We start from the raw sequence: 20,260 nt of genomic DNA on the forward strand, positions 1-20,260 counted from the left end.
ATTGTCTTTCTGTGTGATTATTTTACTACTTGGTTTGGTAAAAATACCAGTACACCATGGAAAATATATAGCTATGAAATAAAATTACAAAGATTTTTCCTTTTACCCATTAGATCCTGAACCCCTTTTGTACAATTTTTACACATTAGCAGGTGCCTTAATGTTTGAACAGTGTCTCTTATGAAATGCTGATTACAATGTGATAGTTGCTGTTTTGGGCAGAGGTTCCTGCTGAGTTACAGTAATTGCTCAGGGTATTAACAGCAATAAAAGCTGAAGCTTCTGTTGTCAGTATTGGTCTAGTATAGCACATTAAAGCTGTCTGCAAAAACAATGTGGGAAGTAGGGTGCAATATGTTTAGATATGTTTTTCTAAATCACACACTGCTATTTCTCATGTTTTTGTTTGAGGTTCTGTATTCAGCACATCCTCATAGTTGTATGAGAACAACAGAGATAATGAAATATTTGCTCCTGGAAGAAATGTAGTTATTCCCACCTTCTTCTTTTCCTGGTCTCTATACTTATTAGAAGATAACCAAATGGATGAAAATAATCAAAATGTTTTTTCCCTCCAGTTTACATAAGCTGTGAGGGGAAAAGATGAACAGAAGGCAGTATGCTTTGGTTCTCTGTAAGATTTTAAAAAGAAGAAATTGAATTTGGTTTTGCCCACAACAGATAACATGGCAAGTGGAGCAATGAAAAAAGAAAACAAAAACCCAATAGTTTTGAAATGTTGAGTAATTATGTATTTTATCTTTTTAGTTATCATAAAATAAAAAATTTGTTTGGGTTATAACTGAGAGATGTGTTTATAACATAAATGAGAATTAAGCACTTTACCATGGTGGATTTTTGAGTATAAGATATATTTGGGGGCTAAAAATAACTGAACGGATGCCCTTTATGGTACCTATTAGGTGTGATTACCGTGTTAAAGGCAACAAAAGTTAATGAGTTGAGAACTGGGCATGAGGAGACATTTACCAACAGTCACCAAGACTAGCATAATGCCAATTCATTGAACCGAGGGTCCCTGGGTAAAATTTTGCGAACTATTATAGTTCTATATGAGAGAAGAGGCATCTTTGTATTTTATGTGGGCACCTGTGTTGTCTTCTAGGGTCTGCTACTACATTCCTCTAGAATCTGGGTCCGTGGTGTAGAACATAGCTGCTTCTATGTCCTGGTCTGTGTCTGCTATCCTACCAAACTATTAAACAGTCTCCCCTTTCACTCTCAAAAATGTCCAGGTTTAGATGGTACGTCATCTTGCTTATGGCATAGGATCCATGGCCTCTGTTTTATTAATACATAACAATCAAAACACATATGGACGCCATCATCCTACACTGGTAGATAAATTTAGAACTCACACTTTCACAGAGGTAGATGGAGGTTATGATAGTACAAAGTAATTAAGTTCCTAATTGAGCTGAGGTTTTTAAAGGTAGCATTTTCAAGGGTAGTGAATTATGTGTTCTAGTAGGAAGCTTTCATGCTCTTAGGAAGTATTCATTTGATTTAGCTTATTTACATCGTGGGAGATCTAGTTTTGTTTGAATACATTGACCAAAGTATCTATGGAAAAAGTAGTCAAAAGCAAGGACTCATAAGAAAGGTAATGTGGAGTTATAGACAGCATATGCTTAGAAGGAGGAGAAAGAAGGATCATCAGTTAAATAAGGTAGCTTTACACCGTAGGTTTCTGAACTAAATAGTAAAATAGCTGGCAAAATCTTTATTTGGCTCTTTGAAAAAATAGTAATATGGAATGGCAGTCTGTGATCCTTATGGCTTGGCATGAAAAGATCAATTGAGCCAAATTTCTTTTTTCTTTTTTAGAATTTAGAGTTGGGAAACTGAGAGACTGAAGGCAGTTAGCAGAGAGGCAAAGCTGGAAGGATAAATCAAGAATTGCCTTAAAGTAGAGAACGAGGTTGGGGCAGGCATAGGCAAGCTGACGTGCAGGATAGGAAACCAGGAAAGGCAGAGAGGACTGGTGCAGCTGTGGGGAGAGCAGCAGACCCAAAGGAAGTGAGAGTGCCCTAGCTGTGTGTCCTCTACCCTTCTGAGGCCTGCGCTGATGCTCCTCCCACTGTTTTTCCCTCTGAGTTAAAGGCCTCTTTACTTGGGCTAGCTTGAGTGGATCTCAGTAACTGCACCTGAAAGGGCCTAGTATAACACATTCAATCCTTTCTTCTGCTGCCCTCCTATGGCCTTTATAGGTCACCGTGTGACTTAGTTTGCTTTGAGGGTTTTGTTCCTGAATGAGTCAGTATCACAAAGGAACATTGTATCAGAGTGCAATTAGGAATATTTTGGGCTATAAACAATGCCTCCCATAGGCATTTATTGAAAGCCTACTTTGTGTTCTTTGGTGAACTCAGCACCATGAAGAGGACTGAAGAAGTGTAAAATATTGTTCCTTCCCTCAGTGATCTTAGATTCTAATTGCAGAGACAACTTGTGGCATTAGGTGTCAGTCTTCTGTGGAGAACATTCTGAATAGGATTGATGAGGAGAAAGCCATTCACTTTTTGTTCTAAAAGAAAGATTTCTTTCTTTTACTAAAAACAACAACATCTCATTTTTTTATAGAAACCCAGGCATTAGGAAGCATAGTAGAGATAATTTGCTATCTAAAAATAATCATGGATTCTGAGAATGCTAACAAGATCACTGAGATTAGTAATTTTCATGCAGCATAACACCAAGGAGTTCCTTGTAGTAGTTCCTACCTAATTTTTTTATTTACAGATCAGTAATTGAAGCCATTCCTTTAATATTCTACATGGAAATTCTGTGTGGATTCCTGAGCTGCTGTCATTCATATGATAGAAGAAAACTTGCTTTTGGTTTCCTAGATTTATAATTGTAGATGTTTCAGCTCTTACTTATACCCAGTGAGTTTCCAGGTAGTATATGTAGCTATTACAAGTACTATTTTGTATTAATATCGTTGATTCAATTTGATTCCTTAATTGTTTTTTTAAAGCTGGGAAAATTGTCCTTAAAATTAAACTAGTATAGAGATTCCTTGGAGTTGGGGATATGTCGTTAGGGTTGTTATGTTGCTTCCAGTTGACTATTAGTTGAGCTTCACATATTGTTACCGCTTTGCATGGATGAGAATGCTATTCTATCATTTATGCCCCTGACAGCATACATTCTGAGTGCTGGTCGTGAATGTGGAATAGCTAAGGCTGCACCACTAGTTACCCTGGAGAAGGCGCATCTCCGTTACTGCTGTGAATGTGGAGGCCAAATTATTCATGATTTAATACCATATCCCTCTCATTGTTTCATTGCCAAGTGTGAGCAGCTGGAAGAAAAACATTTGGAATTTCTCTCTGATCTCTGGTCTGTACTCATAACCCTACTTCAAAAGCTGATTGCTACCCATCAACCTTTATTTATGCCTTCCCTGACAGCACAGCAGAAGAGAAGGCTGCAGAGAAATTAACTTCTGCTTAGGCTCTACTTACCATTGAAGTTTTCCCCCCTCCACCAAATTTGGTTCCTTAGAAGTGGATTAAAAGCAACAAGAAGCTATTTTTCTTTCTTTATAATGGAAACTTACTGAAGATGAGTAATTATATCTTCTTGTTTTTTTGTCAGAAACATAGGTAATGCTGGGAGATACAATCATGAAGAGACTTCATTAACGTGCACTCTTGTGCATGTATCCATGTGTACACACAGTGACTTAATTATCAAATTCATGCTTCTACACCACAATTTTTTAATCCCAGCTTGGCTATTGTGACCACTTAGCACAGAATGTGTGGTGTGTGGACGTTCAGGAAATGGGCATTCATTTACTAGCAGGTAAATCTTGTCCTAGAGCCCTTTTTTTTTGTGGGAGGTGGGCAGGAAATCCACGTAATTTGAACATGGCTATTTAGAATATGGGATATGTTATTCTGGGATTTAGATGAGGGGTGGTAGATTGCACAAGTTGAGAGCTTGTACTTTTTTCAGGTTGTCTGGGTTCACATCATCAGTCATCAGTTGCTGTCTTTCATGATGTTGGGCAAGACACTTAACCCTCGTAACTTCTCTTTGTTTACCTGTGAAGTTGGCATAGAAAGCACCTAGATTAAAAGGTCAAGCTATAAAGTGTCTACTGCCCTATAGAGTGACAATGATCGTGATGTTATTTAGTTGGCACACTAGGTTTACACTTTGTGAGGACAGACGAGATGTCTATTTTGTTCGCTGCTGTATACTGTATGCTAAGCTCATTGCCTGGCTGTAATGTCCACAGTAAATGTACATTAAATATTGAGTGAAATAACATTTCAGTGGAGAAAATTCACTGGATTGGTTTTTTAAACACCTTAATAGTAGTTTGAAATGCTGTATACATTAACTACAAACTAACTTGTCTGTTAAACATGCCAGAGAAGTCTGCTCACTTATGTTTGGTTAGACTGCAGTATGTATTGAAATAAGGAATTTAAATGAATGTAGCCAAAATCATAACGTTTCTTAGGCATCGTTGTATTCTGTTTTGAATTTTCTATATGACTGACTTTTAGTAAAGATAAATGAGGGCTTAGTGTATATATGAACATCCCAGAAAAGGGCAACTGTTACGAAAAATGCCTTATGGTATGATTTGTTCCTACGTGAAACAGTGATTGCTTTTCTGTTTTTGTTTTTAGCAGTCCCTCAAGTTAGGCCTGCAGAATTGAGTACTTCTTTCTATAGTTCCTTCTTCTCTTTACCCTCTTGGTTTATGCCCTATAAAAAGGTCAGTATCACCTTTGTGACTTGCGTGGAGTGTTGGATAATGAAGTAAAAACCTTAAAGTTTGCTTATGAAGTGGTTTCAGTATATAGCTATCATATACAAGGACTAAATGACCTTTTCACATATAAATTTGAAATTTATAATTTCATTTAATCCTTTAAGAGGCAAGAGGTAGGATGAAATTCCTTAGCCCTGAGGTTGATAGACACAGAGGAGGTGGTTGTTGGCTATCTATACGCAACTCCCCTACCCCAAATTATAGAGCAATGGTGTTGAAGGTTTTTTTGAGCCACCACATCCTTTGTGCATGCTGTGGTGTCAACTTATAAATAGACAGAGTAGTATTCACGTAAGTAGAAGTCAGAGTGAAACCTTGGGAATAAATAATCTCCGAACATCTTATTGGGCGCATTTATTTGGCTTCTTAGCAACCTGTTTTTACTCGTGGCTGACAGTCAGGGTAGACCACTTGGGATTTTAAGTTTTAATTGTTCATGTTTGCTGTGAGGTTGGATAATTCGTTTTCTTCTAATTTAATTGAGCTTTAGGACTCCATTTAAGTAACCATTGAAAAAGTTTTGTTTAATTATATGCATTTCTATAAAATACTTATCTAAAAATGTCATTTACTAGACTTATTATCTATACGTGAAATTTTTTCAGTGCAGAAAACTCTAGGTATTCTAATTTTTTTTTAAGGAGCTTAAAGTTTGAGGCAATCTGATATTCGTGGAGATCTGCTGTGCAAGAATATTGGTAAAGTCTTGTTCAAACTTGATTCTTTAGAACTGGAAAATTGTAATTCATATGTATATGTAGATATTTGTATTAAGAATCAATAGTCCAAGAAAAAGCTATTAGAAGTACTGAAAAAAATTAGGGAAACTGAGATAATATTGACTCTGATTTTGTATGTAAGAACAATGATATGTTTTGAAAAAATGCTTAAATTGTTTTAATAATTATTTGAACTATTTACATATTTAAAATAATGCCAAGTGCTTAGAAATGCTTTCCTAGGTTTTTTTTTTTTTTAAATTTAAAACTTGTTAATTTGAATGAATAAGTACTTGAGTGGTCTGGTTAATTGAATTCCCAGTGGAAAGAGATTAACCAGAAATCCATTTTTATTTTGATGCTTATGGCAAAAATACTGAACATACTGTGCATTCAAGTGCACAATTGAATCTTTGATTCGGAATTTGCAGTGCTGGTGGGGCAAGGAGAAAGGTGTGTGGTGAGAAGGTTATGGCTACTAACACTTGGTATCTGTATTGTCACTGAGTCCTTGGGTATCAGAGACTGACTGCACAGAAAGTGGACTGGATAGAGCCCAGGATGTACTCCGGATGGTAATCTTTTGAGAAAGAAAAGAAAAAAAAATGATCATGAGAAAACATCTCTATTATTAGCTTATTTTCCTATTTTCCTGGTATTTGTCTTTTAAAAGAGATTTTCAAAAAAATAAGAAGGAAGTATATTAAAATCTTGGTTTACTGAAAGTTGTTAGAGAGTGATTCTTTGCTTCTCAAAGGGAATTATATGTAACAGGACACTCTAATAATGATTTAATATTAAAAAGTTTATCTGTAATTTTAAAACAACTTTAAGAACAGAAGTTCTTATATAAGTATTTCTATTTTATGGATTTGTTTTTAGTTCATTTAAAATCACATAAAATTGGATTGGTTACTTTTTAAAAAATGTTATGTGCTCTCTAAAATATTTGAAAGGGAACATAATCAAACTATTATTTGAGGCATCTTTTTTGGTACTTGTAAGGACTGTGCTGGCTTTCAGAAGTTGCTCTCCAATCTTTTTTTTGTTGGTTTTAAATGTTTTCAAAGTTAATTTTAAAAAAAGCCATATATACTAAACTGATTTTGCCTATAAAAAGAAATAATGTCTCTCTTGAACTTTATGCTTTGTGCTTGTTCATTATACTTACCTAGTGGGCATTTTGAAAAAATTATAACTTATTTGAATGCTGTCTTTTTTTCCTCTGTTTTTAGGCCTTTGTCTGTTTTCCTTCCCTTCACCTTTACAAAATTAAACTTGAACTTTGAGAAAATGGCAGGGTCTTTCTCTGGCCACCCTAATGCCTTAACTATTTCCTTATTAAGTACGTGTCTTATGTCTCTAGCATCTCTCATTAGAAACTCTTCTGAAAGCTCAGTTTGTCCACTTGTGGTTCATTTTACTGTTGTGTTTATATGACACCATTGAGTTTTTTGTTGTTATTATAAGCAAAGCATGCCAGTGTTAACTGTGCTTTGGCACTGTGTCACATCTTAACTTGGTTATTTTGAGGGGCACACACCATACTGCTTTATGACAGGACTCAGATGAAAGTGTGGAGCCAGAAGGGTTATGTTTTTGCTCAAACTGAAATAAGGAAACAGCTTTGATTAATGCAGAAAGGTTAACTTTAGTGGTAGAACAAATTTTCTGAGTTCAGAGGCCATCTGCTAAAGGATTTTTGCAGATACCTGCTTGTGTGCTGAGTGCCCCTAATAACCAGGGTATGAGGAGGCATTGGGCACGTTAACTTAAAACTGTTTTCTTTTTTAGGTCCACAACTCCCAGGCCTGTTGCAGATCTCCAACTCCTGCTTTGTGTGACCCCCCAGCATGCTCTCTGCCGGTGGCATCACAGCCACCACAACATCTTTCTGAAGCCGGGAGAGGGCCTGTAGGGGTAAGGAGAATCCCGTTTTTAAAAGCTATCAGTATTTTATATCCCATAGGGTATAAAATAGGAATATTACCTCCCTCCCCAGAGCCCCTTTAAAAATGTGCTGTATTGTATGTGTTTTTAAAGGAGTAACAAGTACATGCACAGAGGAAGCCAAATACGGGACTTGCCTTACCCCTCTAGGACAGTTCCAGAAGTTAGCGGGGTTTGGTGGAAGGGTATTTTGGCACCAGCAGAGAGCATGCTGGGCTGCTGCAAGGAGCAGGAGCTGGCAATCAGCAGCGAGTATGGATGTTGGCAACTGAAATGGGGATTAAAGGGGGTAAGTTTGAGTCCAGTTGTGGAATGTGCATTTCCCCAGGCTCATTGGGACTCATGGCCCACCAATCTAAACTATTTTGGTTGCTGTCCTCTCAGGTGATGTTTTGTAGAATATTGCTCAGAAATAGTGAGGCTTTTCTGCAACACTAGATATAGAATAAGCACTTCAAAAGGCTTGGGATGGGGTGTAGCTATACTTCCCACAGCTCTACCCTGGTGATTCCTCTGTTACCTGGTGGTGATGTGGGACATCTGAGAGGCAGCACGATGAAGTGACCCCTTAGAACACAGGAGCCCCGCGCTGATGATCTAAAAGAGTTATTTCTGTGTAGCATATCTCCCCCTTTATGAAAGTACGTGTCTGTCTTCCTTCCTTTAGGAGGATTTAATGGTAACATTTTTCTGAAAGACAGATATTTATTGTTCTGGATGACTACTGGGTACCCAAGACTTCTGTTAGTCACTAAGGAAGTATAATTTTAGTACTAAAATCAGTGTAAAGAAGTGACTGTGGGTCACAATTCATACTGAATTAGAAAATAATACAAGAGAATAACTATCTCTCACACACACACATACACAATAAAGATGTCAATGTATGATGAATTGTTCAGTTGCAGTGTAAAATATTAATATCTTGGGACTAAGAAAAGAGAGTGCTCCAAATGGGCTGTAGCACTCAGGGAAGTTCTGTGAAGGTAGCTAAGTTTTGAGGAACTGGGTATGTTTTTGACATGTCAGTAAGGTATGCATAGGCAGAGTGGAGGAGCCTTCCTCTATAAGCAATGTAGGCAATGAGCCTGGCGAGTCTGGGAGTCGTGAGAAGATGACCCACAGGACGTCACTGAAGAGCACAGGTTAGTGGGTCTCGGGAGGCAGAGGTGGAGATATAAAATGGGACCAGATCATAGATGACCTGCAAGGTTAGACAAGTTAAGATTTTATGTGATAGACAGTAGAGGGCTTTTGCAAGCTGTTTTATTCCAGGCAAGCCAAGTTGCAAACCACTGCTTAAGAAGATTGGGCAGCAGTGTGCAATGGGGAAAGATAGTGGAAGTTCCAATTAGGAGGTTAGGGCTGTCATTCATGGGTAAGATGAAAAGGACCAAGATAGTGGCAATGGGATATTAGTAATAGTAACAAAATCAGGAGTAACTGTCACAATAACAATAGGATATTTATATAGTTGCTTGGGTAATTACTGAAAAATTAGACCAAAAAAGGGTTCACATTATGAAAGCCTTGGAATTCTTGAAATAATAGCCATTCACAGTGGAAGGTAGAACCCAGTGTAGTGGATAAAAGCCTGGTTTTAATCCCTGGAATGATATATTGACATCCTAAGGGACAAATTAGTAGACTCCCAGTTTGACTACCTACTTAGAAAGCTTCAGCCTTTACCAGTTACTATAGTGTTTCCATATGTAGCCAAGAAATGGGTTTTATCTTTCAGGCTGATACTTTCTTGTTTCATTCTTTAATCAATGTGGATGTCATTGTTAGACTGTTTTATTTATCACCATAGTCACTAACCAGGATCTGCTGAATGGATTATAAATTTTGCCCATAATAACATTGATTTTTAGTAAACTTTTTATATTGGAATTAGTGATGACTAGTATTTATTTTTTTGGCAATAAAAATATTTGTTTCCACCAAGGATTTAAATAAGTTCATGATTGGTGGAGCACTCAGATACATTATATGTAGGTTTAAGAAGAATTTGTAGTAAGACGATAAATCTTCTTTGAGTCAAGATGATGCTGCATAAAACTAACTGTATTGATTGTTCCTTAATGATGCTTCATGCTGCCAAAGTCATTTGAGCTGGATCTGAATTGGATCCAGTTGGCAAAACTCACCCCCATGTGTGGAGCTCTCATAAATTCTGCAGGCACACAGATCTAATACAGTGTAATGAGAGAGCTGCTGGGAGAAAAAATTGATTACAGGGTTGCAGACAATATCATTAACATTTCTTGCCATGGTACACCAGATGTCTTCCCTAATAGACGATTTTTGTTAATTTAGTTTTTATAGGATAGCATTGATTGCATCATAATTTAACTTTTTTGCATATTCAGGTATATGTGATATGTGTTTCTATGGTATTGAGGGAACAAACTCATCAGATTTAATTTCATAAATTCTGTTCATTTTTGTATTTGTGCTGGAGAAACAACATTTTTACTTATTACTGAGAATCTGTTAACTTGGATGTTTACCGTGTTCACTGGTGGTGGGAGGCGTGGGTGGTTGGGAGTAGTGGGGATGGTAAGAAAGCAAAGATAATGTTGCCCAGATCCTCCCTAGACTGGTCAGAGAGGATTCCACCCCTAGATGATTTAGGTAGAAGCTGCATGGCAGCATGAGGGAATCTCTAGCCGAAGTAGAAAAGCTGCAACTTTTCAAGGGGACTTAAAATGCACATTTATTTCCATTGTTATGGATGCGGCTGTGCAGGCCAGGGTTCTTGTTGGCTGCACCATCATCTTCCTCACTAGGAGATCAGGGGCTAGCTAGTAAGGGTTCCTAGTTATTTAGTGTTTTTACTCTTTTAGCCATATCTTTTTGTTTGTTTGACCTCTGTTCAGTGGCCAACACACATAATTAAGGCAGTATTATAATAGTGGTTTGAGCTATTTTATTTCAGTTATCATTATTTTTTTACTGTATTTTTGTTTTTGGTACATTTTCCTTTAGGGAACTTTTTTACTCTTGATATGTTTCTTTGTAACACAGGACACGTTAATTAACCTTTTTAACCCTTAGTTTTACCACTTATGGATATAATGCTACTATGTACATCAGATGGTTGTTGTGAAAATTAAATAATTCATTAAATTCCTTAGCATAGTACTTAGCATATAACAAGCATACATTAAGCATTATCTATTGTCACATAACACTTTTGATCTGTACAAATTCTGGTTTTAACTTAATTAGTTTTCTAGACATTCTTAATCTGAGGGCCATATGCCTCTGGTTGGTCTCTTTGAGTTTAAAAGGGTCTGTGAACTTCCTGAAATTGCTTGCAAAGTCTTATATGTATGTGCATTTTTCTGGAAAGAGGATCTGTACTTTTGACTATGGATGCTTATCAGTAGATTCCTAAGGTAATGAAAATAATTTTAAAATTAAGATTAAAAACTGCTGCTCTGGAAAGGTTCTGCAGTGGGTCATTTAAAACCTCATATCAGCTTGCTGTTTGTTAAGGAAATAAACTAACATTGAGCATTTACTTTGTACCAGGGCACTGCTTCCCTTTGCACATGGTGTAACGTATTTACTCTCCACACAGTCTGTGATGTTTATTTCATTTGCCAGACAAGAAAACTTTAGGTTCACATTTGCATAAAATTCTTGCCTTTAGTGAGTGACAGGACTGAGGCTTACATCTGGGGAACTCCCCCTAACCTGGATCCTCTTCCTTGTCCTCTTGGTTGACTGCTGTGATTCCTGGGCCATCCCTGCCGTGATGCCCACCTTGGCTGCCACTTCACTAGAGAGTTTGAGCTAACATGCGGTTCATTCACTTGGAAGAGTAGATGGCTTCTGCCACTGAGAGTTACACAGGCTGGCCCTTATGCTGAATAAATGGATAGTGGTATTAGTAGTGTGGTGTGAAAACCCTTTTTAAGTGTCAGCAAATTTTGTTTTCCTGTTAGCAATGGTGGTGGTTATATCTTTAGTGTCCTTTTGTTTTAAAAATGCATAACCCACGGCTACCATGTCTTCCCTTTTCATTCATCTTAATAGCATCTATATATATTTGAAAAATATTTTGTAAATATTTGCTCTTTTGATGATGGGGGAGGGATTCAGGTAAAACTTTGGATTTATTAATTTGGGCTTTGCATATTTCTTGGAGTAAATCCACTCCACCCATCTAGACAATCCTCCTTCAGTTATGGGGTAGGAAGCTGGTGCACACTGGCAGGGATTCACTTTACGCAAGTCCATGTTTAGTAGGGGACTGTTTAGGCCTGAAGCCTCATCTCGTGTATGTTAGGTTGGTGTCTTTGCACTGCCCCATGCAACCTTCCTTGACCCATAAGATATATTCTTAAAGTTGTTCCTGCAGCACACCGTTTACTTCAAGGGCCCCAAATGCTTCGCTTAATATCTAGTTTAAGTGATTGTGACTACATGTCAAATCAGTGTTAAAACAGTATAATGTTTTGCACAAGTAAGGCATTTATTGTTAGTTAAGTATCATTTTTAACACTAGTACTTTTCATACTTGAGACTTTGGTATCATTTAATAATTAAAAATGAAAATGTGTTATGAAATGCCATTTTAGAAGTGAAGCTGATTGTATTTATCTACTTGTTGCTTAGGGAGAACTCTAATCTGGTTTCTTGTTTAGCCTTGCAGGAGTTTTTGAGGCTGTGTTGCTTTTACTTACTTACTGTGGCTTTCCCACTTGATATTAAGTATGCCAAAAATAACCATTTAGAAAGATCATGAGAGATTCTACCTTTTATATTTGACTATAGTAAAAGGTATTAAAATGGCTGGAGTTTTAGAAGAATTGCTAATACAAATGCTGGGATTAATCCAGCTAACCTAAATGAAGGGTGATTACTAGCTGTTGAATTTTAATGTAAAAAATTGTAAAAGTTCTTAAAACACTTGACTGACCTGTAATGCAAAGGCCAACTGAGATCAGTGTCAGAGAACATGGACCCGTGCTTTCAGATCAATTCCTTTCACCTGGAGCAGTTTTTATGCACTGCTTCCCCATAAAAGCTACTTGTCAGATAATTTGGTCTTAAGGCTATCTTTTCGTCATGTTCATCTCCTTTTTTCCAAAAGGAGGCATCAAGCCACATTTTCAGAACACAGATTTCAATAACTATACGCTTTTATAACTGGCTACGATTTAAGCGGGCTTTTTGTTACCATAGATATATTTTAGATTTGATGATCCTTTGCCAGTTTTATTGAGCTTCCTGTTCTTTCAGGGGTAGTGCATTGCTCCTTTTTACTTACAGGAACTGTTAGGCCTTTCAGCCCTGCCTTATTTGGGGTGTTTTGTACTATTACACTGAAAAATAACTAAATAAATACATGGAGTTTCCAGGCTTTACAAGTTCTCCAGAATTAGTTTTACCAATAGAATGCCAAAGACATTTTAAACCACAGAAGTAAGCATGCAATTTTATTTAGCCTGACTTTGTTTTTAGCATTACCCTTCACTTTAGGATGTCATAGTATATACTTTTAATGGCAATATCTTCTATTCATATCAAGGCCTTCAATGCTTTCCCAAGGATACCAGATTTTTCTGAAGAATGAAGTTTTAAGTGATTCACCTAAATTTAATCTTCTTTCAAAGTCTGCAGAAATTATTGTGCCTCATGTCTGAAAGTTGGCATTTTCTGTTCTTTGATCTCATGTTGTACAATCTGGTTGAATATCAGGTATTTGCCCCACCCTAAAATGAATGTATTTTTTCCCTTTTATCCCAAAATATATTCTCTAAATGAAAATGTAGGACTAGAAAATCTTATATTTTCAGTCTGTGCATAGCTTTTGTGTCCATTTTTAGGAACTGGCAACCCATTTTCAAGATATATGTTGTATAAAAGGGACAGAAATTTGTATATTTCCATCTTTTTGGCAGATTTAAAGTTACTCTATTCCTCCTACTTTTGGGCTTATCCCTTCTTATCCCATTGAAATTCTCATGATGGAAGGAAAAAGACTTGCCAGCTTGATTAGAGCTTGATTAAAGCTTGATGGCCAAAGTAATCAAACCGTTTGTGAAAAGAGATTGAAACTGCTTAAAGGTTAAATTTTTCTCTAGAGCATCCCGAATATTTATTCCTTGGTAATTTTTAAAGTATGTATATTAGTACTCCTACCCATTAGTAAATTTCAGTTATAGCTTTTTTCCCTTTCCCTTAATTTCCTGGATATGGATTGGGAAAATTTTTAAAATTTAAAATCTGTCTTGAAATTTTCAAGGTGACATCCAGGTAGATGTAAAAGTGGGTAGAATTCTTAAATCTTGAAAATAGAAATTTGTATTAGAAATGTAGCTTGTCCAGGTGTAGTCCTAGTACTTTGGCAGGCCAGGATTTTGAGACCAGCTTGAGTAAGAGCAAGACCCTGTCTCTACAAAAAATAGAAAAATTAGCTAGGTGTGGTGGCACGTGCCTACTACACGTCCCAGCTACTGGGGAGGCTAAGGCGAGAGGATCACTTGAGCCCAGGAGTTTGAGGTTGTAGTGAGCTATGATGACACCACTCCACTGTAGCCTGGGCGACTGGACTAGACCGACTAGACAAAACTAGACCCCGTCTTAAAAAAAAAAAAAAAAAAAATATGTCTGTGTGTATATGTATGTGTGTGTATGTATAGCTTGATAATTAAGATTAGTAAAAGCCCTTTGTAGAGGAATTTCATAATATCCATGTTACCTGTATGTGTGAATACTGAAAGGTCACTCAGGGCCACTTTACATCAGATTTTGTAGGATAAAGAATATAGGCCTGACTTTTCCTTATTGATCATTGAGTAGAAAAGATGTTTTAGCGTAACTGATCTCTCTCGTGTCAGCAGATGTTGCTGAATTACTTTTAATCTCTAGTTCCAACTATATTATGTTGTACTTGGCTGGGAAATAGTTTAATATAGCTTCACCTATGTAATGTAAAGATTTGGTATTTAATGCTTCAATTCCTCCTGCCAATAATATAAATCAATCTACTTTATCACTTGCTGTTGGTTACCTATTTAAAATAAGTTGGGAAAGAATTGATATGACCTGTTTTTAAAGAGAATAGTAGTAGGCTGGGTACCGTGGCTCATACCTGTAATCCCAGCACTTTCAGAGGCCAAGGTGAAGGGGATTGCTGGGGTCTAGGAGTTTGAGACCAGCCTGGGTAACATGGTAAGACCCTGTCTCTACAAAAAATAAAAAATAAAAAAAGAGAGAATAGCAGTAGTAGACTTTTCTTACTGAAATTATTTTGAGACATTGTATTGACTGACTGTTAAAAGGAAGTCTGTGAAAAAATTGTAGATTTCCTGGTACAACTTCACATTGATCCGTTAGGATTACAAAAAATTATCCACTATCCAACTTTCTTGAGATTTTTCTTTGTTTAGTAAGATAAACCTCAATTCTGAGCTTCACAGATTTTCTGGAAGGAAGCACTATTTGAACTCTGTGTTGCAGTTTAGCATAGAAGTGAGTGTTTTCTGTTGTAATAGAGAAGTTTAGAAATTTTTGTGTGATCAGTTGTTTAGACCTCAGAATGCATTTCTCCGTAAACATATTATGGAGGTTTTGGGGCCAGTTTGTAAATGGTAATTTGAGCTTCTAATATAGCAAAATGCAGAAAGACTCTGACCTCCCTAACCCCATCTTACTGATATATTAAATTTTATTTCTTTTATTTCTTTTTTCTTTTTGCCCCTTGCCTTGCTGTGGCCTGGGACCTCCTTTCCTCCCACAACAAAACAAAATTGAAAACCACCCAACCTGCTCTGTTGCGATGGTGCATTCTGCCTCTCTACCCTCTGTCTCAGAGACCTGGTTCTGTTCTTGTTGGTGTCTCATCCTTTACTATTTCCTATCCCACTTTTACCTTTTAACACATCTCAGCCTGTTTTCCATTCTTTTTCTGTTTTGTTTTTAACTTTTTATTTGAAAATAATTTCAAACTCACAGAGAAGTTGAAAGAATAGTACAAAGCTGCCTATATGCTCTCCCCCCAGATCATGGAGGTAGTTAAAAGTCCACGCACTTTTACTGTTAAAATCATAGTATTGGTTTGAATCACGTTGGCAACATTTACTGGTTGTGTGATCAGGTGACTTAATCTCTCTGAGCCTCAGTTTCTTTGCATGTAAAACCAGAATACTGATTCAAGAGTTCTGGAGTCAGGCCCAGGAGTCCATATGCCTTCCAGGTGCTTCCCAGGGGATTCTGTTGGGCAGCCATTGTTAGCAAACTGCGAAAGAGGATCTGATCTTATCCTTCGCTGGTTGTGTAGAACTTCTGATGCAGTTTCAGGACCTCTTACATTTCTCAAACCTGAGTATACTATGGACTCAAAGAAAATTGTTTTTGTGCTTCTTTTTTATTACTTAATTTCCTACCTTCCCCAGTACACAAATTAGGGATAATATGTGTGCTTATATCCCTAATGCAGCTAAAATAGGCCGTTTGTAAATTAATTTCAAACCAAACTATGAAACCAATAAAATTCTAAGTACAACATTAATTTAATAAACTGGGAGATGATGTTTTTCTGAAATAAAATAGCCACTTGTGACATAACTTTGTTACTGATAACATATGTCCCAGGTTATTCAAGGTTGGGGTGGTGTATGGCATGTGTAGGCTATTTGATTCCTTGTGATGACTTAATTTTTCTATTGCTTTTTGTTATTTTGGTTATCATCACTGAGAAAACTCTATCCGTATAAGTATAGCTTGCCATGAAGTGACTTTGCCTTTACCTCGCACAAATGTGCCAGTGGGATATTGGGTTCATCTTACTTATTTACCAGCCTGTGATAATTATAGTAGTACTACTTAGTTATTTGATTATATGTGAACTTGAAATCTTGCAGCTCTGTTAATAAAGTTGTAAAATGTTTAATCTGGAAAATGAATATGTTAAAATTTTTAAGATACTCATTGAAATGAAGATAAAAATTACCTTCTCCCCTCTCCTGTTACCCCTCCTCTCCCCTTCTCCCACCTCCTGTTACCCACCAGTTCAACCTTCCAGTCTCTTGCTCCTCTCTAGTAGATGCTGTCGCCAAGAGCCCCCCACACCATGCCTGTATATGTCCGTCCTCTTGGCCAGATTGAGGGAAGGGCCGTCTTTTATCCATCTTTCTGTTTACAGTGCCTAGTACAGTTCCTGGCTCTGAGAAGTTGCTCCTTAACCATTGAATTAATAATTTGTTTTATTTACAAGACAGAAAAAGGCACATTGATTATATTTTTTAAAATCAAGTAAAGAGGGATTTTTTTTTAAAAGGAATACATTAAATGCATGGGACCATTAGCACCTAGTACAGCGTTTAACACTGTCAAGAGAAAAATTGGCAAATACCAGCCAGAAAAACCTGTGTATAAGCTTATTTTTTTAAAGGAAGTGACTGGTAAATCTCTCTCCACCTTGCCTTCCACCTCCCCTTCCACCTCCCATGTAAAGGAGAGGAGCATGGAACCAAGAGACTATCCTGGCTATAGTTTTAGCTAGTGGACATCAGTGTTGCTCATGTTTACTTTTTTTTCCCTGAACTATTGGAATTCTTATGGACTTGTGTGACTCATAAAACATAAACATATACATGCATATAAATTTTCTAGCTAACATAGCATGAGGCTGTTATGTTTTGCTTTTCATTTCTTTATTTTATGTCTGGCCCATAGTGCTGATTTTTTGGCCTTTTGAGTTTTTATTATAGAGAAGCTTGCTGTGCTTTTACAATGGATAAGTAATTGGTTGCCACACAAGAGGGATGGCCTTTCATTGTGAGACTGCTGCCTTTGGTTGCGCCCTAGAGACAGGGAAGTTTCTCCTAGATGCCTGACTCCATGTGCTGCTGCACTGCCCCAGGGCCTTGTAATAATGTATAGTTTGGATGGAGAGGCAAAGGACCTAAGAAGGCCGCTATCAAATGCCTTTGGTGCTCTGTAATAGAAAGCCCTATAATAAAAGATGTGTGTGGTGACCTTGGACATGAAGGTACTTGGATTAAGGTTCCTTGATCCAAAGGATCATGGAAGGATGTTTGGGAATAGCATCTCAAGGCAAAGTAGCAGCAGACGCGATTGCTCCCCCTTCCACTGTCGTACAGTCTATGGGAGTGTAGAGCTAATTGTCCACAGTGAAAAAGTGAGAGTTAAATACAGGAGTGAAGTTTTAGGGTCGTTTAACTGGTGTGGGATGCTGGGATGCAGTTTGCTTTGTACTTGAATCAGAACTATCGGCTTGTTTTAAGTCTAAACTTTTTTTTGTTTTGGTTATTTTTCTAGTATTTAAAGATACAGGAATATTCTTGAATTAGTGTTACTGCTAAATTTAATACTTGGTTGATTTTCCCTGAATGTTGGGGACTTTCTGACCTTCCTCTGTTGGAATGGGGAAATAGTGATACCGCTTCTCCTTGGTTTTTCCTTTTGTTAGTAGCATTGTTTTGGATATATTAAAAATATCCACAGATGTCCAGAGATTGGCACAGTTGCCATTATGATTATCATTCAGCTTTTAAGATATTGAGCAGATTTGTTAACAAACAATTTGAAAATGCACAAAAATATCTGATGCATTGTTGAAATTTTTAAAAAGAAAAACAGCTGGCAAATAATTGACAGATGTGTTTAATCTGTCGGACTTCAAATGCTGCTGTGGTTACTGTGGGTTAAGTAGGGAAGGCACATCCGTGAGACCAGGGGTTCTTTGGAAATGGATGAGGAATGACAGAGAATCCTAGGTGACAGTTTAAGGATTGCATGGCAGGAAAGGCACTGTGATTAAATTCCCTGATGTTGTCACTGAGCTGTAAGGCTAAAGATAACACTCTCTCCTTCTGCTGAAAACAAGAATCAATACTTACTCCTTGATGGGCTAAATTATTAAAAAGAGCCCTTCTTACAATGTTTCATTATCTGGGATTTGCCTCGGCTGGTGATTTGTCGGAGGCATAGGGAGATTTGTGAGGCATTTTGTATTAAAATTAGTAGGCTGGTGAATCCCTTTAGATAATTCCCTTCCATTTTACAATGCTCTTGAATATATTTGTGATTTATTTCTGCCAAAATGGCTTTGTGTTTTTTGGAATTATTAAACAGAGGGTTGGGCACATATACACATTTTTTTTCTCACCTTGCTTGTCTCTGTTCTCTCTCTTTTGTAGCTGTGGGCACGTAGTTAACAGATTACTTTAGTGTTGGCCTTGGCGAACATCGAATGTATTTGGCCTGTTACATTGACCTGATGCATTGATTAACATACATTGAGCTTTATATTCCTCCCTTCTGAAGGAAGTTATACAAGAATTTGGGCTTGCTTTTGTTTTGTAGCTTTTAACCGTGGCAGGGTTGGGTTGTTAATTTGTTAGGTGGCTGGTAGGATTTCAGCTAACAGATTGAAAAAGAAAAGCAGCCCATCCTGTGAGCCTCAGGGAGGGAAAAAAGAAACTACCATTTGTTATTTGAGTGCTGGTGGTGTAACTCATCCATTATAATGTGAAGGCTTGGGAGTGGAGAGAAGGAAGAGCCTTCAGGGGTAGTCCTTTGCCACTGTCCCCCAGCTGGGAGGAGTTATGTGGATGCACTGTGATGTGGAATCCTAATTGGACCTGTCAGTTGGAAGGGCACAATTGGAATCAACTGGGTGAAGTTCGAGGCCTTCTGCCCTTCTATGGTCTGTGCAGAGAGAAGATTTTCTACTTCAGTGTTTCAGAATTGGTGTGATATATTCTTTTGGTGGCAACAGTACTGTCAAGTTGGATTTTTAAATTTAGCCTCAGGAAGAGCCTGGTTAGCTGGACAAAGCCAGAAGATGTTGGTCTCTATCAAAACCATGAGGTGAGGCTAAAGAACAGTGTAAAATCACATTTCTGCTTCCCCTGGAAAACTGATCAGATTTAAAAATCCCTTTTCTAGTGTGGAGGGGAGAGGGTTAAGAGGGAAGGGAGACTAATGAAGAAAGCCAGAAAGAGAAGTCTTTGAAATCCAAGTGGTCAACTTCTAGTAGTAGAGCACTGGAAGTGGTTTCTGTGTGTGGAGTCCAGCCCTGGTGGGTGCCCAGCTGGCATGACGAGGCTATGGCGTGTGGGGGGGTTCTCCTGGGGGAACAGACTTAGGCTGGGTTCCTGTGTGATGGTGGGTGGATAGAGCTGTGCTGCTTTAGAGCCATGCATCCCGCCCAGCTCCCAGCTGCATGGTGTGGCTTATGCTGGAGGGCCAGGAATGCCCATCATGTGCCACCTGTCACCTGCTGAGAGCAGCCCTGTCTTCCCACAGATAGTTAACTACTTTCTCCTCAGTGCTTCACATCCCACCCCGCTCCTTTGTTCTTTTTTGTTGTGCTGCTTTTTGCAGGGTTTTCTGAGTTGTTTGTTTCCTGTTTCCCCCACCAAATTTACAGCTCCTGCATTGCTGTCTGGTCCATTATGATTGAGTTTGTAAGTAAAGGGCATAGGTTTGTCTGGAAGCAGTATGGCAGGCTGGTTTGCTGTACGCTTTATAATCCCAATGAAAAAGGCTTTTAGAACACACACGTGTCCTGTCACAATAATTTGGAGAACACACCTAATATTTTCAACTTGTTTTATTAAGCTGCCTTGAGTGCAGTTGGAATTCTTTGGAACACATGTTGTCCGTTTTATATTTTGGGGAGAAAGACAGAATGGTTGAGACCTGGACAGCCATTGGTCTTATTTCCTTCTTGAATAAAATTCACCTTCCTGCTATTTCTTTTCTTTTCTTTTTTTTTTTTTTT

General features: G+C 37.7%; 1 protein-coding gene across 1 annotated transcript in view; it reads left to right on the top strand.

Moving 5' to 3' along the window:
* RERE (arginine-glutamic acid dipeptide (RE) repeats) overlaps positions 1-20,260 on the top strand; it is a 461,041-nt gene that overhangs the window by 221,593 nt on the left and 219,188 nt on the right. Inside the window, exon 4 of the mRNA XM_012662585.1 lies at positions 7,333-7,458. Coding sequence (XP_012518039.1) covers positions 7,333-7,458 — 126 coding nt within the window. The remainder of the gene's footprint in view (positions 1-7,332; positions 7,459-20,260) is intronic.

The sequence above is a fragment of the Propithecus coquereli genome, unplaced genomic scaffold (genome assembly GCF_000956105.1).
Source record: "Propithecus coquereli isolate 6110/MARCELLA unplaced genomic scaffold, Pcoq_1.0 Scaffold77, whole genome shotgun sequence".
NCBI lineage: Eukaryota > Metazoa > Chordata > Mammalia > Primates > Indriidae > Propithecus > Propithecus coquereli.